We start from the raw sequence: 24,479 nt of genomic DNA, 5'->3' as shown, positions 1-24,479 counted from the left end.
CTTCAATCATTTATCACCCACTGACTGAGTTCATGCTGATTTTGCTTGTAAGCATAGAAGTTAAGAGAATTTAGAAGAAATGGGACTATGAAGGATTTTCATGCCTAAAACTACTGACAAAAATTAAAATGGTCTTTTTCTGGTGACACATTTTTTAGATGTTTTTATAATGTAAACTATATAAGACTGGAATGTTTCAACAAAGGAATGACTCAGTTGTTTTAAACTTTTGGTTAACTTTTCCCCAATCTGCTTTTTGCCTTAGCTACAATGTGGATATCTTCCATATTATTACATGTAAAGGCTACCTCAGACCTTTTAATAATAGCATAGCAATCTAATAAATAGGTATATCTTGACTTAATTGGCTCCTTGCTTAATGGATATATAATTAAATATTCGAAAAGTTTTGGGATCATCTCATAAAATACTGTAAATATGAAAAGCACATTTAGGGCATTTGTTTAAAATTAGTTTTCTGACTATTAATGTTTTGGTATCTTGTTATTTTTATCTTTTATAAAAAGTCAAGTGAGAAAAAATTTCTGGATATGTGAGAATCCTGATTTGTTGAGTCTTCTATGTTGTCAGAAGATCAGAAGCTGTGCTGAGGTGGTCAGCTTATATTAAGTGAACTGCCTGTGTTTTCTTTGTCTTTTTTAAAACGAAAAGTTATGGAACAAAGAAAATGTACACTTTGGTAAATTTTTAAGAAATAAAAATTATGGTTAAGGCACAAATTCTTGCATATTATAAGAAATTCTAATAATACAGTAATATATACAGTAAAAAGTGAAAGTTTATATCTACTCATCTTCCCTTTATAAATCACCAGTGGTCGATAGTCTAGACTAGTTTTTTTGTACTTACATATGTAAGTGTATGAATGTGTACATAATTTTATATATATATATATGTATATATATATGTGTGTGTGTGTGTGTGTGTGTGTATATATATAGTTTTACTTTGTTTTTGACCTATATGGGATTATTTTAGATTGAACCATACAAAATTGCCAATATAGAACCATTTTTTACCTACCAAAAAGTACAGTTTCTTTTGGGACTTTTCTGGTGGTCCAGTGGTTAAGAGTCTGCCTTGCAATGCAGGGGACTTTGTTTTGATCCCTGGTCAGGGAACTAAGGGCCCACGTGGCACAGAGCAACTGAGCCCACATACCACAGCCAGAGAGTCCATGGGCCACAGTGAAAGACCCCACATGCCACATCTGAGACCCATCACTGTTGAATAAATAAAGAAGTATTTTTTAAAAAAGGACAAACACAGTTTCTTTTGGATCAATCCATTACTGCAAATACTATTCTGGTACTTCTTTTCTCATCTAATACCATATCTTCAGGATCTTTCTATTTTAATGTATGTATATTAATAGACCTACCAGATGACAGCATTTTTTTAAAGGGAGAAAATGCCAGTTTTCTCCTTCTCTACGAATACCATTCTCACTTCAATTTTTCTCTTTCTTCTTGAAGGCAGCGGAGGAAGTTGGATATCCAGTAATGATCAAGGCCTCAGAAGGAGGAGGAGGGAAGGGAATCAGAAAAGTCAACAATGCAGATGACTTCCCTAACCTCTTCAGACAGGTGGAGTACAAGTTGTTGTTCTTTATTTGAACTAATAGGTATATTAGAGATATGTGATTTAATTCACACTATAATTTGGATGTCCAGAAAATATTTAAATTTTTTGTTTGTAACTAATCTAATCATTCGCTTTAACCTCTACCTTCTTAGTAGCAGGGGGAAAAAATATCAGTGAAATGTCCAATTCAATATAAGGTTTTATTCATTTAGCTAATTCAAGCAGTCATTATTCTGTCTTATGTAAAACTGCTCAGTTTCTCAGATAGCTCTTCCCTATTTGATTTGTATGGCTCATAGGCCTTCCTAGTAACAAGGAAGAGTCAGTACCTTCCTATGTTTTTGTGCCCTGCTTGTGCTGACATCTTAGATAAAGTGTGTAGAATGGTTAATTCCTGATCTGGATGCTCTTGGCTTGGCCTCACTCAGGCTCTCTGAAATTAAGTAATACTGAAAATTCTCCAAGCTAGGCTTCAACAGTACATAAACTGAGAACATCCAGATGTCCAAGCTGGATTTAGAAAAGGCAGAGGAACCAGAGATCAAATGGCCAACATCTGCAGGATCATAGAAAAAGCAAGAGAGTTCCAGAAAAACATCTACTTCTGCTTCATTGATTATGCCAAAGCCTTTGACTATGTGGATCACAACAAACTGGAAAATTCTTCAACAGATGGGAATACCAGACCACCTCACCTGCCTCCTCAAAATCTGTATGCAGGTTAAGAAGCAACAGTTAGAACCAGACATGGAACAATGGACTGGTTACACATTGGGAAAGGAATACATCAAGGCTATATATTGTTACCTTGCTTATTTAACTTATATGCAGAGTACATCTTGCGAAATGCTGGGCTGGATGAGGCACAAGCTGGAATCAAGATTGCAGGGAGAAATATCAACCTCAGATATGCAGATGATACCACCCTTATGGCCAAAATTGAAGACGAACTAAAGGGCCTCTTGGTGAAGGTGAAAGAGTGAGTGAAAAAGCTGGCTTAAAACTCCACATTCAAAAAACTAAGATCATGGCATCTGGTCCCATCACCTCATGGGAAATAGATGGGGAAACAGTGACAGACTTTATGTTCTTGGGCTCCAAAATCACTGCAGATGGTGATTGTGGCCATGAAATTAGAAGACGCTTGTTCCTTGGAAGACAAGCTATGACCAACCTAGACAGCAAATTAAAAAGCAGAGACATTACTTTACCGGCAAGGGTCCGTCTAGTCAAAGCTATGTTTTTTCCAGTAGTCGTGTATGGATGTGAGAGCTGGACCATAAAGCAAGCTGAGTGCTGAAGGATTGATGCTTTTGAACTGTGGTGTTGGAGAAGACTCTTGAGAGTCCCTTGGACAGCAGGAAGATCAAACCAGTTCTGAATATTCAAGTTCTGAATATTCACTGAAAGGATTGATGATGAAGCTCCAATACTTTGGCCACCTGATGCAAAGAACTGACTCATTAGAAAAAACCCTGATGCTAGGAAAGATTGAGGGCAGGAGGAGATGGGGGTGACAGAAGATGAGATGGTTGGATGGCATCACTGACTCAATGTACATGAGTTTGAGTAAGCTCCCGGAGTTGGTGATGGACAGGGAAGCCTAGTGTACTACAGTCCGTGGGGTCGCAAAAAGTTGAGCAGGACTGAGCAACTGAACTGAACTGAAAATTAAGTCAATAGAGGGGTTTAATGGCATCTTAGATGCAACTGAAGAAATAATTAGCAACTGGAAGGCAAGTCAGAAGAAAGCTCAGACTGAAGCATGAAGAGACAAAAAGGATGAAAAATACAGAAAAGAGCTTGTGAGAGATTATTTGCAAAGATGACCATGATATCTCTTTCCATCCCTATATACACTTCCTTTATAGTATGATTTTGCCTTCTTCCCATGAAGAAATAGTGACTTTTTTTCCTTCCACCCTTTGAGTTTTGGTTGACCTTGTGACTTGTGTTGGTTGACCAATAGAATACAGTAGAAATGGTGACTAGTTCCAAAACCAAAGCTGCAAGTGGTTTCTGGCTTCTGCCCTTGGCCTTTTGGAATGAACCTCAGACTCGCCTTGTGAAGAGCATAGTCTAGGCTTCTGGAAAAAGAGAGGCCACACAAAGCAGAGATGAATTGTCTCATCTGAGGCTTCCTAGACCTGACAGTTTCATCTATACCTTTGAGACATGTACATGAGTTCATATTAAACCTTCCAAGCTTAGTTAAGTTGCTAGATGGCTAACTCCCTGAATGGCTCCTAGCCAAGATCAGCAGAAGAACTGCCCAACTGGGCCCAGCTCAAATTGCTGTAAGCAAAGTGGTTAGTGCCCTAAGTCACTGAAATTTTGGTGGTTTGGTAGGCATCAATGCATAACTGACCTAAAAACTGATACCTAAAGGTGTAATGCTGCCCTGGCAAAAAAAGTAACTAAACTACCGCACAATTGCACTCACCTCACATGCTAGTAAAGTAATGCTCAAAATTCTCCAAGCCAGGCTTTGGCAGTACGTGAACCGTGAACTTCCAGATGTTCAAGCTGGTTTTAGAAAAGGCAGAGGAACCAGAGATCAAATTGCCAACATCAGCTGGATCATAGAAAAAGCAAGAGAATTCCAGAAAAACATCTATTTCTGCTTTATTGACTATGCCAAAGCCTTTGACTGTGTGGATCACAATAAACGGTGGAAAATTCTGAAAGAGATGGGAATACCAGACCACCTGACCTGCCTCTTGAGAAACCTATATGCAGATCAGGAAGCAACAGTTAGAACTGGACATGGAACAACAGACTGGTTCCAAATAGGAAAAGGAGTACGTCAAGGCTGTATATTGTCACCCTGCTTATTTAACTTATATACAGAGTACATCCTGAGAAACTCTGGGCTGGAAGAGGCACGAGCTAGAATCAAGATTGCCAGGAGAAATATCAATAACCTCAGATATGCAGATGACACCACCCTTATGGCAGAAAGTGAAGAGGAACTAAAAAGCCTCTTGATGAAAGTGAAAGAGGAGAGTGAAAAAGTTGACTTAAAGCTCAACATTCAGAAGACGAAGATCACTATTTCCCATCACTTCATGGGAAATAGATGGGGAAACAGTGGAAACAGTGTCAGACTTTATTTTTGGGGGGGGGCTCCAAAATCACTGCATATGGTGACTGCAGCCATGAAATTAAAAGACGCTTACTCCTTGGAAGAAAAGTTATGACCAACTTAGATAGCATATTGAAAAGCAGAGACGTTACTTTGCCAACAAAGGTCCGTCTAGTCAAGGCTATGGTTTTTCCAGTGGTCATGTATGAAAGTGAGAGTTGGACTGTGAAGAAAGCTAAGCACCGAAGAATTGATGCTTTTGAACTGTGGTGTTGGAGAAGACTCTTGAGAGTCCCTTGGACTGCAAGGAGATCCAACCAGTCCATTCTGAAGAAGATCAGCTCTGGGATTTCTTTGGAAGGAATGATGCTAAAGCTGAAACTCCAGTACTTTGGTCACCTCATGCGAAGAGTTGACTCATTGGAAAAGACTCTGATGCTGGGAGGGGTTGGGGGCAGGAGGAGAAGGGGAGGACAGAGGATGAGATGGCATCACTGACTCAATGGACGTGAGTCTGAGTGAACTCCGGGAGTTGGTGATGGACAGGGAGGCCTGGCGTGCTGCGATTCATGGGGTCACAAAGAGTCGGACACAACTGAGTGACTGAAGTAAACTGAACTGATGTGGCATTTGCTTTGAGACTGGCTCATAGGTGAAGTCTGGAAAAGATGGTAAGGAGCTTGGTAATGAAGCCTAGAGGAATGATAAAAAAACTTTTGGTGCAGGATGAAACGGAAATGAGGGGAAAGGTCACCCATGTTCTGTAATGATGAAACAGTTACCTGAGGTAATTTGGAAAGCAGAGACTGTACTGAACTCCTAGATCTACTTAAAGAGATCTTTTAGATAAAGTGTTAAAAGTATCTATTGAATGCTTATGATTGTTTTTTAACTATAAAAAAGAAGTGAACTAAAAAAGGTGTTCCAAACTTGTTGAGTTTAAAAATAGAGCTGTTTTTCATTACGGATCTCTCTGGTGCTGGCAAAAAATTTTCAAAGTAAAAAATGACTTCAGAGTAGAGCCCAAATCAAGAGTGCCTGGAAGATCCTTTAAAACCTCAGAAATAATTTAAGAACTAGGAAAAAAAGGACTTCTAAGAATTTTAAAAACGTTGTCCCACAGCAGCCTGACATGCCCAAGGTATAGAGAGGTCTGTGCAGAAAAGTTATGGATATGTTTTTGGGGCAAGAAGTGAATTTTCAGTATGATTCATAGGAAACTCATAAACTTTTCAAGATACTTATATTGATGAATGTACCAAAGGGACTGCAAGGGACAGAGACAGTTCAAACTTTAAAGAGGCCTCAGAACTTTCAATTTCCTATGAATAGGAAGCAGACTGGGAAAGTTGTTCAGCTGTAAACATTAGTCATTTCTCATAGTAAGGGAGATTTTTCCGGACCCCGGAGGGCTTCTAAGAACAGAGGGGAACCATGGATTAGGAAGCCACTCCCAGGGATCAGAATTGGACCACAGAGAAAAGCAAAACAAATTCCATGCCTGTGGAGTAAGGAAACCTGACACCGTCTACCCATCTGGACTTCAGAATTGGTGTGGACCAGTGACTGTTACGGAGAAGGCAATGGCACCCCACTCCAGTACTCTTGCCTGGAAAATCCCATGGACGGAGGAGCCTGGTAGGCTGCAGTCCATGGGGTCGCTAAGATTCGGACCTGACTGAGCAACTTTACTTTTACTTTTCACTTTCATGCATTGGAGAAGGAAATAGCAACCCACTCCAGTGTTCTTGCCTGGAGAATCCCAGGGATAACCTGGTGGGCTGCTGTCTCTGGGGTCGCACAGTCGGACACGACTGAAACAACTTAGCAGCAGCAGCAGTGACTGTTAATGTACTTCCTATTGTTTCTCCTTTGAATTGGAGTATTTTTTAATCCCCGTTTTATCATTAAATGTTGGACGTGTTGGGGACAGATAATTTGTCTTTTTAGTTCCCAGATCTTTGCAAAAATAGGAGGAGCTGCACCCAAGAAGTCTCTTTTGCTTGTAAACATGACTTGTTTCTCATGGGAAAATGGACCTTGGGCCTGATACCATGATTGGATGACTTTGGGGGTCTTGGGAGGGGGTGAGTCTGTTTTGCATGTGGGAAACATGTGAATTACTGCCAGAGGGCAGACCATAGTAGCTTGTTTGCAGAGATGGCTGCCATAACTCCTCCCGTCCTTGTTTGTACATCCCTTGGCAGTGTGACTTTGGCTTTTCTCCCATTAAGAGATGACATCTCTTTTCCCACCCCAAAAGCAGAGACATGACTTTGCCAACAAAGGTCCGTCTAATCAAAGCTATGGTTTTTTCAGTAGTCGTGTATGGATGTGAGAGTTGGAATATAAAGAAAGCTGAGAGCCAAAGAATTGATGCTTTTGAATTGTGGTGTTGGAGAAGACTCTTGAGAGTCCTAAAGGAAAGATTCTGTTGGCTGGTGGGTCTATGGAGCCTCAACTGGAACAGCTCATCTCTATTGCATGTGACCTCTCACCCTCCAGTAGGCTAAACTGAATCCTAAAGGAAATCAACCCTGAATATTCACTGAAAGAACTGATGCTGAAGCTGAAACTCCAATACTTTGGCCACCTGATGTGAAGAACTGACTCATTTGAAAAGACCCTGATGCTGGGAAAGTTTGAAGGCAGGAGGAGAAGGGGATGACAGAGGATGAGATGGTTGGATGGCATCACCGACTCAGTGGACATGAGTTTGAGTAAGCTCCGGGAGTTGGTGGTGGACAGGGAAGCCTGGCGTGTTGCAGTCCATGGGGTCGCAAAGAGTCGGACACAACTGAGTGACTGAACTGAACTGAACTGAATCTTAGTTGGCCTTGTGGCTTGCTTAGACCATTAGAATGTGGCCAGAGTGGTATTGTGTAGGTTCTGGAGGCTAGTGCTTGTGTAGGTTTGCAGCTCTGTCTTCACCCACTTCTTAGAGCACTGCATTGAAGAAGGCCTGGTTTAGCCTACTGGAGGGTGAGAGGTCACATGCGATAGAGATGAGCTGTTCCAGTTGAGGCTCCATAGACCCACCAGCCAATAGTTGACACAGACCGTCAGGCATTTGAATGAGACCATTCAGCCCCACTCAAGTCACCAGATGATGATATGCACATTGAGTGACCACAGGCACCACCAGAATTGCCTAGATGAGCACAGCATCACAAGCAAAGAAAATGGTTGGTGTCCTAAGCAAGCTGCTGAGTTTTGAGATGACTTGTTATGTAACAGAACAGAGCATAAGAGATTTGGCACATAGAAGACAGTGAAATAATCTAACATTACATACTTTGAGTCTCAGAGGAGAAGAGAGAGCAAATGGAGCAGAAGCAATGTTTGAAGAAATCATGGAATGGAAGCAACATTTGAAGCATCGTTGCATCGTGATTGTCCTCAGTCATGTCCAAGTCTTTGTGACCCTGTAGCCCCCCATGCTCCTCCAGCCATGGGATTTTTCAGGCAAGAATACTGGAGTGGGCTGCTGTTTCCTCCTCCAGGGGCTCTTCGTGATTGAGGGATCAAATCCATGTCTTCAGCATTACAGGTGGATTCTTTACCTGCTGAGCCACTGGGGAAGAGACAACGGCTAAGAATCTTTCTGAACTAATGAACTAATGGCTCAGAATTTCTTGAAAAGGTATCAAGCTTAGACTTAAAAACCACGATGAACCCTGCAAGAAGTACAGAGAAAACCACATCTAAGCTTATCAGAGTAAATCTGCCACCTCACTCCCAGAAAAAAGAGAAAATCCTTAAGCAGCTGGAAAAAACAGATTACTTTCAAAGGAATGACAGTAAGATTGTTAGCTCTCATCTCAGTAGAAACCAGAAAACATTGGGGCATCTTTAAAGTGCCAAAGAAAATGATTGCTAGTATAGACTTCTATATCTAATGGGAATCTGCTTCAAAACTGATGAAAGTTCTTTGACTACAACAATATGTAATGTAATGTGAACCAGGAAAGTTTTTTGTCTGGAGCAAATTGTACATTTGGCTGTTTGGAATTAATGGTAATACTTTGCCCTTTTCTGGAATTTGTGTGTGTTTTCATACTATTTTGTTCTTTGCCCTTGTAACGTGTGTTTAGGTATCCATCAGTGAATATTAGTTATATAGTTGAGAAGACAGTATTTTAAGAATAGATGAGGGTATGAACTATATATATATATATAAATTTTTTCTGTGTATTTCTAACATGGTCCCTGACACTCCCAGGCATTTATTTGCCTATTGAAGTGGAAGCAGCTTATCAAAATAGAAGTACTTTTATCAAAATAGAAAAGTACTTAAGAATTTGTCCTATTTTCTTGTCTAATATAGGTTCAAGCTGAAGTTCCTGGGTCTCCTATCTTTGTCATGAGACTAGCCAAACAGTCTCGTCATCTGGAGGTGCAGATCTTAGCAGATCAGTATGGCAATGCTATCTCTTTGTTTGGTCGTGATTGCTCTGTGCAACGCAGGCATCAGAAGATTATTGAAGAAGCTCCTGCTGCTATTGCTACTCCAGCAGTATTTGAACATATGGAACAGGTATGTATGTGAAAAGCTCAAAGTTTTGTTTTCTTGCACAGAACTACTACTCATTTAATTCATATGCCCATCTGAGAATAGTGGAATATCAGGCAATGATTCTAGATAATTGATAAGTTCTATCCTTCAAGACGGAGAAGGCAATGGCACCCCACTCCAGTACTCTTGCCTGGAAAATCCCATGGACGGAGGAGCCTGGTAGGCTGCAGTCCGTGGGGTCGCTAAGAGTCAGACCCGACTGAGCAACTTCACTTTCACTTTTCATTTTCATGCATTGGAGACGGAAATAGCAACCCACTCCAGTGTTCTTGCCTGGAGAATCCCAGGGACGGGGGAGCCTGGTGGGCTGCCATCTATGGGGTCACACAGAGTCAGACACGACTGAAGCGACTTAGCAGCGGTAGCAGCAGCATTCTTTAAGAGGGAGAGGACATAGATATATCTATGGCTGATTCATGTTGATGTATGACAGAAACCAACACAATATTGTAAAGCAATTGTCATCCAATTAAAAGTACATTTTAGAAAGTATTCTTTACCTAGAGGAAAAATAAAAATTCCGCTTTTCTCCCTCTAGTAGAGATGCCAGTGAACACTTCAAACTCTAAATTAGTTAATGCTTTTGACAAAAAATTTCAGTGTACTATTTTGAGAAGGGATAAAGACATTTTTGGGGATCTTTAATCTTATTGTTTGGTTCTTTAATAAGCACGTGATAAACTGGTGGTTAAGCTGGTAGTTCCATTTTCTAGATTGATTATCCCTCAGTCTTCAGATGCATTTATTCAAGTCCTTTATCTCTTAAAAGGTACTCTAAGTAGCTTTCAAGTTTACATATTCTGTATTATTTTATGAAAAAAAGAATCTCTCAGCAGTTTTATAGGGTCCCTTGGAATTAGCTGTAGTTTAGAAAACTGAACATGGTCTTTTTTGGAACTCAATCTTCATCTTATTGGACATATGTTTTCCATTTCTATTTTTACCCCTGGATTCCCAAGAAGCTAAATATATGGTTGTCTGTGTTTTTACATTTCATTTCTACGTGTGTATGTTTGTGTGTGTATTGAGATTTATTCTTTAACTACTATTAGTAGTTAAAGTAGTAGTAAAGTGACCTCCAAAATACAGTGGCTTAGGGAGTTCCCTCGTGGCTTAGTGATTAGGTTTCAGGTTCAGGAATTGAACCTGCCATGGCCAGGTTCAATCCCTCGTTGGTGAACAGGGATCCTGCAAGCCATTCAGTGTGGCCAAAGATAAAAAACAAATATAAAACCCCCAAAATACACATTTCAGTTCAGTTGCTCAGTCATGCCTGACTCTTTGTGACCCTATGAACCACAGCACACCAGACCTCCCTGTTCATCACCAACTCCCTGAGTTTACCCAACCTCATGTCCATTGAGTCAGTGATACCATCCAACCATCTCATCCTCTGTCGTCCCCTTCTCCTCCTGCCTTCAATCTTTCCCAGCATCAGGGTTTTTTCAAATGGGTTAGCTCTTTGCATCAGGTGGCCAAAGTATTGGAGTTTCAGCTTCAACATCAGTCTTTCCAATGAACACCCAGGACTGATCTCCTTTAGGATGGACTGGTTGGATCTCCTTGCAGTCTAAGGACTCTGAAGAGTCTTCTCCAGCACCACAGTTCAAAAGCATCAATTCTTTGGCACTCAGCTTTCTTTATAGTCCAACTCTCACATCCATACATGACTACTGAAAAAACCATAGCCTAATTAGAAGGATCTTTGTTGACAAAGTAATGTCTTTGCTTTTTAATACGCTGTCTAGGTTGGTCATAACTTTCCTTCCAAGGAGTAAGTGTCTTTTAATTTCATGGCTGCAATTACCATCTGCAGTGATTTTGGAGCCCAAAAAATAAAGTCAGCCACTGTTTCCACTGTTTCCCCATCTATTTGCCATGAAGTGATGGGACCGGATGCCATGATCTTAGATTTCTGAATGTTGAATTTTAAGCCCGGGTCTCCTGCATTGCAGGTGTGTTCTTTACTGACTGAGCCACAAGGGAAGGCCATTTCGTAGAAGAGAACAGCAAACTATAGCTAGCAAGCAAAATCCAGCCTGTCACCTGTTTTGTCAACAAAATTTTTTTGTAATACAGCTTGCTAATTTATTTATCTATTATCTATGGCTGTTTTATCTCTGCAGTGACAAAATTGAGTCATTGTGACAGACACTCTATGGCCCACAAAGCTGAACATAATTATTAATTGCCTTTTACTGAAAGTTTGCCAACCTTTGTCTTAAGGTGTCATCATCTTCATTATTAAAGCTGGCCTACAAGAACTTGTTCACATTGTAGCGTGTTGGCGGGGGGAAGAGAGGACTTGGAAGACAAGCTTGTATACCTATGGCTGATTGATGCTGATGTGTGGCAAAAACCATTACAGTGTTCTTTATCCTCCAATTAAAATAAATTAATTAATTAAGTGAGATCCAGAAGTCATACATCTTACTTCTGCTCACTTTTCACTGGACAAAATTCAGTTATACAATCACACCTAGCTGCATTGGCTGTTAGGAGTTGTAATTACTGGTTGAGCAGCCTTATGCTCAGCTGAAATTCAGGAGATTGTATTGCTAAATGAATGATGCAAAGAAAAGTTACTGGAGGGCATTTAACATTCTGTGTCTCAGTCCGCTCCTCTGGCTACCCATTATCCTTTCACACCCTTTTTCTTACTCTTAGAACTTACTTAGCCTTCCCCCATAGAAGACAGCCCCAGGTCCCATCCAGTTAACTATGTTCAACCCAAAGTCCAGGCTCTCTGGATGGTGTGCAGCCCTCTCTTATATGTGCATGTAGCTTTTTATGGACCAGTAATCACAAATTACCTTGTGACACCTCCTTTCGCCTTATATAGTGCTGAGTAGGAACAGAATGGCTCCCATTTAGAAAAAAAGAATGAAAAACAGACAATAATCACTGGTCCACAGCAGTTATCACATTCTTGTAGGCAGGGATTGTGGTCATTTCCTGTCATGCGGTGGAGTAATTCCTCAGCGAGCCCTCTGACTCCCCTTGGTTCTGCTGTCTGAAAGTAAATTCTTTGCCCATCTTTAAGGCCTTATTCTCTAGGATGTTCTTCCTTGTTCACCTCCCTCTGTGGTTGAGCTTGGGTGATCATGCCTTCTTTAGAAGAACTTTCCCAGCTCACCTCCTGAGTGCAGGATTGGGGCCACAAAGATTACTGAGATTATCAGTTGTGGGTTTGGAAAGCCAGGTTTTTGGTATGTTTAGCAATATGATTCATTCAAAACTGAGTAAGTTTCAGGACTCCTTGCTTCTCGTCAGCTTCACGTAGGAGTAATCATACCCAAGGTTTCTCTGGACATAATGTTTTCCTCTTTATTTACCACCTTCTGCGTTCAGCCCTTCTTCTCTCCTCCATTCAGTAAGACTACCTCGAGGCCAGCTGAAACTACAGCAGCCACCCTTGATCTCATCTTTGACAGTGTGTTGCTTCAAGGCAAAATTATCATCTTTGGTTTAGGGGTGCAAAGCCTTTTGGTTTTTTCACATTCTGACTTTTTCTAGCCATTTTTCCTAGGGCTTAGTTGGTATTTTGTTTGCATTCCAAGTTACTTTAGGAGACAGTTTACCAAATGTGTGTGTGTTTGCCTCGGTGTGTGGCTTGCAGTATCTTAGTTCCCCAACCAGGAATCAAACTCATGCCCTCTGCAGTAGACATGTGGAGTCTTAACCACTGTACTGCCAGGGAAGTCCCTCCAAACGTTTTCTTATGCCTCACAAGGAGGTCACCAGTTTTCCAGTTTGCAGTATCTGTTTCCTTGAGAGCTACTACCCTATTTTTAACTCAGTATCACATCAGTTTTTTTAAACAGCAACATCCTTCCTGAATTTAATAGTTTCTGTATTGATTAGGGTACAGGTTAAGCTATTATAGTAACGAAATCTAAAAAATACACCGCACAATAGGTTAGAAATTTATTTTCCCTTTCATTCATAACCTGAGGTGATTAGGACCATTCTGCTCCACGAGACCATTTTGGGATTCAGGTTCTTTCTGTTTGGTTTTGTCACTCTTAGTATGTTCTCAGCTGCATGATGAGACAGGCTTGCAGTGTCATGACCACATTCCAGTCCGTAGAAAGGAAAAAGCTGAGAATAGAGGGTAAGCAATTCCTTTTCAAAGCATGAATCAGGGATTACCCTTCACCCACCCATTCTGACATTGCATTCATTAAAACTTTGTCACTTGCTGTCAGAGTGGAAAATAGTCTCTAGCTGGACACCCATGTTTCTAGGAAGAATACTGGAAATACAGTGACGACTCTGCCATGGTGCTTTAGCTTTCCTGCATAAGGTGGGATTACCTATGACCCCAAGTGGAAAATACTGTTTTCACTCAGCTTTGAACTGAGTTTGTCATCCATGTATAGGAATCTTGTGTAATAATCAAAGAGGGTGAAATTTACTCTCATATGGCGACAAGCCTTTGGTGGTTCTTATAAACACTGGCTCTTTGAGAGGGAGAAGCTTCAGACGAGCAGTGGGCCATCCACTGGATCAGGTGAGGTACTTAGATTGGCTTTTCTTTCTTCTTTGAGTGTGCGGTGAAACTTGCCAGGATGGTTGGTTATGTGAGTGCGGGGACTGTGGAATACCTCTACAGCCAGGATGGCAGCTTCTACTTTCTGGAACTGAACCCTCGGCTACAGGTGGAGCACCCCTGTACAGAGATGGTGGCCGATGTCAACCTCCCTGCTGCGCAGCTCCAGGTGAGTCACCCTGCTCTCGGCTCAGAGGGTTGCCTAGAGAAGTTTGGAATGACAAATGCACGCCAAACTGGCTCAACCAGCCTTTGTTAAGAGGAAAGTGCCTCCTATCCAAGTCTCATGTGATGCTCCTCTCTTGCGCTGGATGGCTTGGGATGTGTGGGTGGGTTTTCCTGATATGGAGCAATTCTGGAGTATTACTTTTTAGCCTGACACATCTGATATAAAGTGTCATATTTTTGCAAGACCCTTTACAAATAATATGCTATATTTAGCTGTTTCAATTCTGGGAAATGGGAAACCTTACTTTTTAATTGTCCTCTATTCCTTTTTCCTCCCTGGAGAAGGAAATGGAAACCCATTCCAGTATTCTTGCCTGGAAAATCCCATGGGGCAGAGGAGCCTGGAGGACTACAGTCCATTGGGTCATTTTTTTAAGTTTCCCTGGTGGCTCAGTGGTAAAGAATCCACCTGCCAATGTAGCAGATGTGGATTTGATCTCTAGTTTGGGAAGATCCCCTGGAGAAGGAAATGGCAACCCACTCCAGTATTCTTGCCTGGGAAATCCCACGGGGCAGAGGAGTCTGGTGGGCTACAGTCCATGGGGTCACAAAAGAGCTGGATCTGGCCTAGTGACTAAACAGCAGCTTCTTTTTTCCTAGTGTTATAAATTGAAGTAATTCCACTTCAGAGTGGTGGCTGAGGTTTCTCCTGGCAAGAGTGTGGCAGCACACACTTCTGTTTATAATGTTTACAGTGCCACTGTTAATATTATTTTCTCCATTCTGCCCAGGAAACAGCTGCTGTGGGAAGCAGTAATAGCTAATGATGAAGTTTGATTTGATTTGTAAATACATATTCTTTGTCCACAATGGGAACCCCTTTTGGTCCCCAGTGGTCCCTATTAAGGAACCCAGGAAACGAAGACTTACGTATATAAATCTACTTTTTCCATTGATTTGTGGGGATAATTTGGAGGTAATTATGACATAGTTAGGACTTTTTAGCTGTCTGAACTTCTTGGAGAGCCACTGACATTGACTTTTCCCTTGGATATTTTCATTCTGATTAAAAATGTCATATTTTTGAAAGACACTTTACAAATAAGGGTGATGGAGAAAGGACGATTAGAGGGAAGCTCATGTCTATTGCATTAGGGATTTGGGGACTTTTTAAGAAGTGGGAAGTAATTAACACCTTCTGTGTGTTTTGTTTCAAGTAATTTAGAGTTGCTTATTCAATGATGTAGAATGTAGACTATAAAAACAAAGTGTTTTAGGTGGTGGCTACTCAAGTGAAAAGTCTTTTCTGTCATCTGATAGCCTCCACGTTTTAAGGGAAGTAACTGTGAAAGATGAGTGATGTGTGTTTTATTACCTTTCAGATTGCCATGGGGATCCCTCTGTACAGAATCAAGGATATCCGAATGATGTACGGGGTCTCTCCGTGGGGCGATGCTCCCATTGATTTTGAAAATTCGGCTCACGTTCCTTGCCCAAGGGGCCATGTTATTGCTGCTCGTATCACTAGTGAAAATCCAGATGAGGTAACCCATCACTTAAAAGGTTTACACTTTTTTTTCCCCCCACTGTAAACTTTAATATTAAGATGCTATCTGAGGGCATATCTGAAGTATCTTGAGACCTCCCCTGGAGAGGGAAATTTATAGAGGCTTCATCGGAGCAGACACGTAAGTGGTCACTGTTCCACTGGTCATTCAGTCCTACCTCAGTCACCGTCGAGTGCTCAGTGGGTCTGTAGCGCTGGACCTTAGCCCGAAAGCCTTCATGACTTTTGTGTGTCATTTCCACTTTCCTGTGTGTATGCGATTACATAGAACCTGACCAGTGAGTATATGCATGTTCTCTTTCTTGTAAATATAATATCATTTCATATTCTTCACTCCCTAACAGGGTTTTAAGCCCAGCTCAGGAACAGTTCAAGAGCTGAATTTTCGCAGCAATAAGAACGTTTGGGGTTATTTCAGTGTTGCTGCTGCAGGAGGGCTTCATGAATTTGCTGATTCTCAGTTTGGTCACTGCTTTTCCTGGGGAGAAAACCGAGAGGAAGCAATTTCGTGAGTATAATCGCATGTGGTTGCATTTCAAAAAATAAACTTGTGGTAATCTTCAGTGAATTGTGAGCATGGGAAAGGGAATTGTGTATTGCTGTAGAAGTACTTATACGGGTAACCTTCTTGAAGAAATACATCTTCAATTGTAGTTGCATTCATGTTGTATTAAGTTTATGCAGTGTTTGGCAGATGTTTTTCTGTTACTCTGAGCCTTTTCAAGTGATTTTTTGTTTTCATGTGTTTTTGATCAACTTATAAAATTGATTACTCTAAAGATGTCATATTTTTCTGTAGAAATAGTATTGTTATTTGGGGCAGAAGTAGATTTTTGACTAAGATCTTGGTATCTTATATCATGGATAAGATCCATTATTTGTCATCAAAATAAAGGTATGGCTATATATGTCCTGTAGTCATTTAAAATAATAAAGTTAAGCTGCTTATTACATGAAAAGGGCTTAAGGGAACTGTCCACGTCACTTTATATGAGGGACCTCAATGTGCTATGAAATATACGCACAACTTACAATATAACTAGTATATCATAGGTATTAGTTAATATTTCTATTAGCATAAACATTTAATATTTAATATTAAGTTTTGCTTGCCTGAAAAGTAGGGCCCTAAGAGGTGATTTTGACAAGTTAGATGTTTTAAAATGTCTATCCAAAATTGATTTACCTGTTTTATATTTTTTAATTGTCGATTGACTTTCACCAAGGATTTAATACTATTCCTTTGACTTTTAACCTGTACACCTAGATTATATAATCAGTAAACACTTATTAATAATGTTTTCAGAAGTTGGGAAATCTGTTTTTCTGTATTTTGTGCTCTACAAAGCAGTGCTCCCAGAAAAACCATCTGCCTTTTGTATCCTGCTTTGCCAAAGTGAAGAATATAAGCTTAATGTTATGAATAAACTAAAATATAAACCTAATGTTATGAAGAAACTGGAGCTTGCAAACTGGTGGTTTTCTGGCTAGTCACAGCCACTGATGTGTTTTGATTGGCTTATAGAGTATTGTTTAAAAATTGGGAGGTTGAAATAAATACATGCATTTCTGCCATCTCTTGAAAAAAATGGGGTGACAATACCATTGGTTTTATATTCCACTTGGCCAAAGTTAACTGAACCTTTGTGTGACTGCTTCTTTTAGAGGAAACACGAACTCTCTAGTTCACACAGTCCCCCGTCCAGCCTGCCTCATTCGTTTACATCCCCAGAGTGGCCGCTATTGATATTTAGGTTTCCAGTCTTGATTGGCAGGCCACCAAGCCTTCCCTCCAGGACATGTCATATGACTTGCTCCAAAAGTCTTGCTCCTTACTTCCCAACCTGCTCTGGACATTTATCTGCAGTGTAAAGCTACCAGGCTAACATTGAGCATGTGAAAATTATGGTCTCTGCAATAAGCTTGCTTTCTTTTTTAAAATATTTTATCTATTTATTTGGCTTCATCAGGTCTTAGTTGTGGCACTTGGGGTCTTTATTGTGGCTCAGGACTCTCTAGTTGTGGCACGTGGGCTCTGGAGCACACGGGCTGAGTTGCCCTGCAGCGTGTGGGATCTTAGTTCCCAAGCCAGGGATCGAACCCATGGCCCTTGCATTGCAAGGTGGACTCTTACTGAACCAGCAGGGAAATCCTGAAGCTTGCATCTTGATACCATGCCGGAGTTCATTCTTCAGTTCAGAGTTTGTTTCTTCTTTCTTCATGACATTAGGCTTATATTCTTGAGATTGGTGTTCACTACTCTTCTCTAGACTAGTCCCAGCCCATGTTTCCCTTATTATTTTCCATGGATTGTAATCTAAATACCATGAGAACAGAACGGTGTATGTCTCGTTGCTGTGGTGTCCCCTGCATGTAGTGAGTGCTCTGTCAGTGTTGAACGAGTGGACTTGCCCCTCATCCTTGTCCTCATCACTGTCTGCTTCAGTTGTAACATTCCCGGTACACAACCCCTCTTTACTTCCTTTTCCCCTTTGTTTCTGCTGTTCCCTCTCTCCATTCATTCATTTACTCCATTCAACAAATACTTCCTGAAAATCTTAATGCTTCTTGGAATATAACGAGGACCACCATAGGGTCTGTGCCATCATGGAACTTAGTGATCCAGGGTAAGAGAGGCAAGTTAGCCATTGAACAGAATGTAGGAGGTGCCGTCTCTGATAGTGAGATTACGTGAGGGTGTTACAGGAGTGTAGAGCTGAGTCAGCTAACTCCATCCAGAATGGGTCAGGGAAGGTTTCCCAAAAGGAAGGGACATCTAGACTCATATCTGAAATGTGTAGAGGAATCAGCCAGGCCAAGAGAGGGCGAAGAGAGGAGGCTGGAGGTGGGAAACAGGGTAATATTCTTGGCTGAGAACTCATGGACCACCTGGAAGAATATTTCTGTCACAGTCGTAATCTTAGCTTTACTTTTATTGCATTTCAGATCGCATATTCTTGTTTTTCTTAATTGAGGAGTGGTTGGTTTACAGTGTTGTCTTAGTTTCAGGTGTACAGTAAAGTGATTCAGTTTTTTAATATATATTATTTCAGATTATTTTCCATTATAGGTAATTATAAGATGTTGACTGTAATTCCCTGTGCTATGCAATAGATCAATATTGCTTATCTATTTTAGGTATAGCAGTTTGTATCTATTAATCTCACACCCCTAATTTACCCCTCCCCGCTCCCTTTCCCCTTTGGTAACCATTAAGTTTGTTTTCTATGTCAGATCTTACGTTCTTTGTGAAACCAAAGGGAGGCAGGTTTTCTCCTTTCTTAGAACCCCTTGGTGCTTTGCTTTTATCTCTCTACTGGTATTTATGATATTCTACCATAAATGTTTAAAGTGATTACTGTCTCCACATTCTCTCACCCTTAAGAGCTTAGTATGTGTCTTGGGTCTGTGAGATGCATAATAAATGTCAAAGTTATACTGGGAAAAAGCTCACAGTATTGAAATCTTGTTAAAATGTGGTTATCTAACACTTAATTGGGAAGTAAGCAAAGTAATGAGCAACTCATTCTATAGTTGGCTAAAACACAGCTTAAAAAAAAGAAACACTCTCAAATGTAGTGTCAGGCTGATCCCCAACTTTCTCTAGCCGGTTACCTTCATTGTATGGAAACCTTAAAGTTAAGGTCTTAGTGTTTGTAAAAATTCATTGAACAGTATACTTAAAATAAGTATATTTTATTATATGTAAATTTTACTTAGATCAAATAAAAAGGGTTTAAGAAGGGGAGAATTATGCCCTAATTCTAGTTAACCAGCAGTCAGTGAATGGAATGTTGGAAACAGTGAAAATGAAGAGTGGTTTGCAGATAATTTCATGCATTGGAGAAGGAAATGGCAACCCCCTCCAGTGTTCTTGCCTGGAGAACCCCAGGGATGGAAGAGCCTGGTGGGCTGTCGTCTATGGGGTCACACAGTCAGATACGACTGAAGTGACTTAGCAGCAATAATTTGTTCTGTGTTCTGTATAACAAAGTGTCTGTGATCTGCTGATGCTCAGATGGTCAGATTAGTTAGACTCACAAGTTTGCTGACTTCTTGAAAATTCTGTCTGGAATGAGCACATGTGTATCTTGTACCCTCGTTTGTTCTTGGAACTGTTTCTTTCCCCTCCCTCCTAAGACCCCAAAGGGATGAAATAGTTCTTGAAAATAGTTGGAAAACAGTAGGACATTTGTTGCTGAAAGAGATCTGCTTCTGTCCTTCTCCCAGAAACATGGTTGTGGCTTTGAAGGAGCTGTCTATCCGGGGCGACTTCCGGACCACAGTCGAGTACCTGATCAAACTGCTGGAGACTGAAAGCTTTCAGTTGAACAGAATTGACACGGGCTGGCTGGACAGACTGATAGCAGAAAAAGTACAGGTGGGTATTTCTCCACTTACAGCTTCTAGGATTGGGTTTTTATAGGCTTGTGATGAGATCAGTCCATGCCATTAGATAAAATTTATTTGATTCTAATACAAATGGTTCTAGGTCTGTGTGTAAAAGTCTAGGAGTCAGTGTGAGTTTAGCACTGTAAGCATTCTTGTGCCTTGTGACACAGTCATTGTATAGGTTGTTGTATAGTATTACTTCCAAAGATATAGTTGAAGAGAGGCGTGCAGAGATTGAAATTCTTTCTTTCTTCACTTGATATTAAATGTGGTTGAGTTCTAGCTGTCTCCAAGTACTGATGAGAGGGCTTCATTTTAATCAACAGAAGTTACCCTTTGTTCCTGAACTGCTGGGCTCATATAAATTACTCAATTTTGTATAAAATTGTTGGATTCATGTGTATTACCTGGAGGTAGTTTATACACCATTTTTCTTTGAGATTATCAGTAGCCAAATCTTTGCACTTTTTTAAAATTTATTTGTGACAGAAGTTTGTTTTTGAGCTAGTCTCCAATTGGCTCAGTGGAAAATCTTAGGAGGGTGAGGGGAAAGGTGTTTTTCATTTCTATTCAAATTCCAAAAATGTGTTTTTGTCTCAAAAATCAGTTGGATAACAAGGATGGAGATTCTCAGTGGTCACCGATTCTTCAAGCACATTTGAGCCTTGTTTAAATTAAGGGGCCATGGTGCCAAGTGACTGACTCCGCTTTTGATTTGCCCTCTTTTCGTCCCTTTCAGGCGGAGCGACCTGACACCATGCTGGGAGTTGTCTGTGGGGCTCTCCATGTGGCAGACGTGAGCCTGCGGAATAGCATCTCCAACTTCCTTCACTCCTTAGAGAGGTAGGCTTGGCATTCCGTGTTCCGTGCAGGCTAAGCCGTGGTCCTGAGTACGGGACTGATGTTCAGAGACCCGTTTATTCTTCTGTCTGTCACTAGCAGCTTGTGAGTGCTACTTGTTCACTGACCGTGGGGGCAGGGGCAGGGAGGAGAAGGGATGCAGGAGTTGATGGCAAATGGTTTGGGAGCTTTAAGTGTAGATTCTAGAAATTGGTTTATACCATGGTTAGAATTGGTTGCTTTGTAAAAACTGAAATCTTCCTGTATGGTACAAGCATCTAATCTCTCTGAGCCCTGGTGATAAAAATCTGGTGTTTTTCTCTAGTAAGGCACCCTGAATACTTCATATATTACCTGCAGCACCTTTCAGGAATTAATAATTGAGGCTCATATTCATGATGACCTCACAAGTCTTTCAAGTATAGGATCAGACTGTGTGTGGCTAAACGTATTTCCAGCACTGGTTCTGGAAACTAAGCTCTGCCTCCAAGTCCCTGGAGGAATTGTCCACAAGGCTAATCGTTTAAAGCACTTTATCACAGGCATTTTAATTCAACTGAGATTTCATTCGTCTTACCATGAAGGTCTCTCACTATGTTGCACTGACGCTCAGTGTGAACAGGTAATATATTTACATGGGTCAGAATTCAAAAGGCACTAAAAGATGCATAGCAATGAGTCTCCTCCTTACCTCTGTTTCCTGGCCACCTAGTTTCCTTCCCTACAATCAGCCTGTTTTTATTTTCTGTTATCTTTTCAGATATATGGTAGATACATATAAGCATATATATGTAATATTTGTTCCTTCCTACCTCCATTTTTTTTTAATCACAAGTGATCGCATACTGTGAAACTATCCTGTACAATTTCACTTGCTTTTTTAATTTAACAGTGTGTTTTAGAGAGTTTCATATTAGTGCATAAAAGACTTCACCCTTTTAATGGCTGCATAATACTCATTTATGTGGCTTTTTCAAAATTTATATCTCTATCTCTTACTGATGGTCCTTTGGGTTGTTTTCAGTCTTGATATTCCAGGAAATGCTATAGCCAATCACCTTTGAGAATTTTTAGAACTTTCAGAAGTAGCTCTCATGTTGCTATCTTTCAGGGGTCAAGTCCTCTCTGCTCATACCCTTCTGAATACAGTAGATGTTGAACTTATCTACGAGGGAGTGAAGTATGTACTGAAGGTATGCTGAGCCTCATAAAGTCTGTGCTGTCTTTTTTTGTCTCTGTCTTTGTCAGTGTGCTTCCTTTAGGTCAGGTGGTGGAGGGAAATTTTGGTTTCTTGCAGGGCTGGGCGTTAGTGAAATTACGGTCATTATTAGTGTCAGTAGCCTGTGTCAAAGCAGTACTTGATGAGTCTCTGAAAATATTTTCGCTGTTGTTCAACTTCACATGTGCAACCAAGACATGAAGGAGACAGAACCGTCAGAGCAGGGAGATGGATCTCAGGTCCCCTCTTTGCTTGCGGCAGGGCTGAGCCGTGCCCACAGCACTAGTGCTCAGACACCAGTGCCATGAATTTCTGTCCTCTCCAACAGAGCTTCCTTTAGCTATTTTTATTTATTTATTTTATTTGGCTGCATTGGGTTTTACTTGGAGCGTGCAGGATCTTTAACTGAGTCATGGAAACTCTTAGTTGTGGCATATGGGATCTAATTCCCTGACCGGGGATTGAACCTGGGCCTCTTGCATTGGGGGCTTGGAGTCTCAGCCACTGGACCACCAGGAAAGTCCCATCTGATGGAGCTTGCTCACCTCAATGTCTGAGATACTGAAATTTTGTCTGGTACTCTCCCTGGAAGGAACAGACTGACTTGTCTCTTTGGTTTCTCATTTCTTAACAGGTGACTCGACAGTCCCCGAACTCCTACGTGGTGATCATGAACGGCTCGTGTGTGGAAGTAGACGTGCATCGACTGAGCGACGGTGGACTGCTCTTGTCCTATGACGGCAGCAGTTACACCACGTACATGAAGGAGGAGGTGGATAGGTGAGTGGCTCTTCGGGCTCCATTTGCTGATCATTGCACCAACCTTTTCTCTCAGTAGGCGTGTTTAACTCTTGAGGTTTTCAAGGTCTTTTGGGGAAGTCTATTCTAATTTTTTAAAAAATAATACATGTACCTAATAAAAATTTCAAGAGTATCAGAAGTCATTTAAAATTAAAAACAATGTCTCTCCACCACTCTAGTGTGGGCAGACGATGAAAAATAAATCCCCCTTTTTATAGGCTACTACTGTTAACAGTTTCTTATATGTCTTTACTTAAATTTTGTGTGCATATATAAGTTATATACATGTACATACTGTGTTTTTCTTTTAAACATATTCACAAATAAAAGTAACCTTTAGTTCTGCACCTTATTTTTTCCTTTAACATATTGTACACTATTCAACACCAATCATTGTGTTGTTGTGATAATTAAATGAATTAACACATGGAAAGGGTGTAGACCATTGCTTGGAACTTAGTAAGAGTTTGAAACATCTTAGCTGTTACATCATCAGCACCTTCATGTTTTTTTTCTTCCTGCTCAATGGAGATGCCTATCCTTTTTAACAGTCAGATAATCTTCCATTATTTGGATGTACCATAATTAATTTAATTTGACCATTATTGAAGGGAATTTTGGTTATTTGGCATTGTAAACAAAGATGCAGTAAATGTTGTATGTGTCTGTGTGTGTGTGTGTGTACAGTGAAGTTTTCAGGTTTTTATAAGATTGACATTATTCTACTTTTATTCTTTACCACTTAAGATGCTTTATTAAGTTAGATTCTCCCAATTATCTCCTAGATATCGCATCACAATTGGCAATAAAACTTGTGTGTTTGAGAAGGAAAATGACCCTTCGGTGCTGCGCTCACCCTCTGCTGGGAAGTTGATCCAGTACATTGTGGAGGATGGAGGCCACGTGTTTGCTGGCCAGTGCTATGCCGAGATCGAGGTCACGGTGGTCACTGGGCTTCCGGGTCATGGGAGGGGAAGGTGGGGAAAGAGTTGGCTGGGATGGACTAGGACTCGAGAGGAACAGCAAGGGAGTAGAAAATAGAAAGGACAGAGTATCTGTTTAATTGGGGTTATGAACCTTAGCATTTTCTTTATTTAAAAAAATATTTTCTTGGCTGTGCCATATGGCATGTGGCATCTTAGTTCCCCAACCAGAGATGGAACCTGCACCCCTTGCGTTGGAAGCATGCAGTCTTAACCACTGGACTGCCAGGGAAGTCCCTGAACCTTAAGATTTTAAAAACACACTAAAAGCTCATACTTTTCCTTGGATAGATGAGGAACCTCTAGCTCTAAAGAATAGATCCTGGGCAGTGGCACTTATTGAGTGTTAGGGATTATGCCAAGTACTGGTTATACAGAAAGAATATGATAGGTGGAATGGGGCCTTGAAACAGACTTGTCATGAAATATGAATTTTGAGAAGGCTGAGCACAAAGTGCAGAGGGCCACCTGCCCAAGTCAGTATGGGGCTGGATGGGCAGCACGAGAAGAATTCCTGAAAGAGGGGACTTTGATCTTGGCATTGAAAGATAGACAGTGATAGACCAGGTGAGGAAGGCCAGACAACGCTGTTTAAAGGTGAAGGCACAGCACGTACAGAGGCACAGAAGCGAGAGCGTGTGGTGTATAGAGGGAGCTGCAAGTCCATATTGACATCGCTTGAGAACAGACT

The 24,479-nt window shown here is 40.9% G+C and overlaps 1 protein-coding gene across 7 annotated transcripts in view; it reads left to right on the top strand.

Annotated features, from left to right (window-relative positions):
* The window catches only part of ACACA (acetyl-CoA carboxylase alpha), a 286,531-nt gene that overhangs the window by 108,073 nt on the left and 153,979 nt on the right, over nucleotides 1-24,479 (top strand). For all 7 annotated transcript variants that reach the window (XM_070772628.1, XM_070772626.1, XM_070772625.1 and 4 more), the window contains 10 exons: nucleotides 1,497-1,607; nucleotides 9,018-9,227; nucleotides 13,817-13,987; nucleotides 15,369-15,530; nucleotides 15,898-16,061; nucleotides 19,784-19,934; nucleotides 20,685-20,788; nucleotides 21,897-21,978; nucleotides 22,639-22,784; nucleotides 23,591-23,741. In XM_070772628.1, coding sequence (XP_070628729.1) covers nucleotides 1,497-1,607; nucleotides 9,018-9,227; nucleotides 13,817-13,987; nucleotides 15,369-15,530; nucleotides 15,898-16,061; nucleotides 19,784-19,934; nucleotides 20,685-20,788; nucleotides 21,897-21,978; nucleotides 22,639-22,784; nucleotides 23,591-23,741 — 1,452 coding nt within the window. The remainder of the gene's footprint in view (nucleotides 1-1,496; nucleotides 1,608-9,017; nucleotides 9,228-13,816; nucleotides 13,988-15,368; nucleotides 15,531-15,897; nucleotides 16,062-19,783; nucleotides 19,935-20,684; nucleotides 20,789-21,896; nucleotides 21,979-22,638; nucleotides 22,785-23,590; nucleotides 23,742-24,479) is intronic.

Source organism: Bos indicus, chromosome 19, assembly GCF_029378745.1.
Source record: "Bos indicus isolate NIAB-ARS_2022 breed Sahiwal x Tharparkar chromosome 19, NIAB-ARS_B.indTharparkar_mat_pri_1.0, whole genome shotgun sequence".
Lineage (NCBI taxonomy): Eukaryota > Metazoa > Chordata > Mammalia > Artiodactyla > Bovidae > Bos > Bos indicus.
Note: the sequence above shows the minus strand (reverse complement) of the source record. Positions and strands in the feature narration are given on the sequence as shown.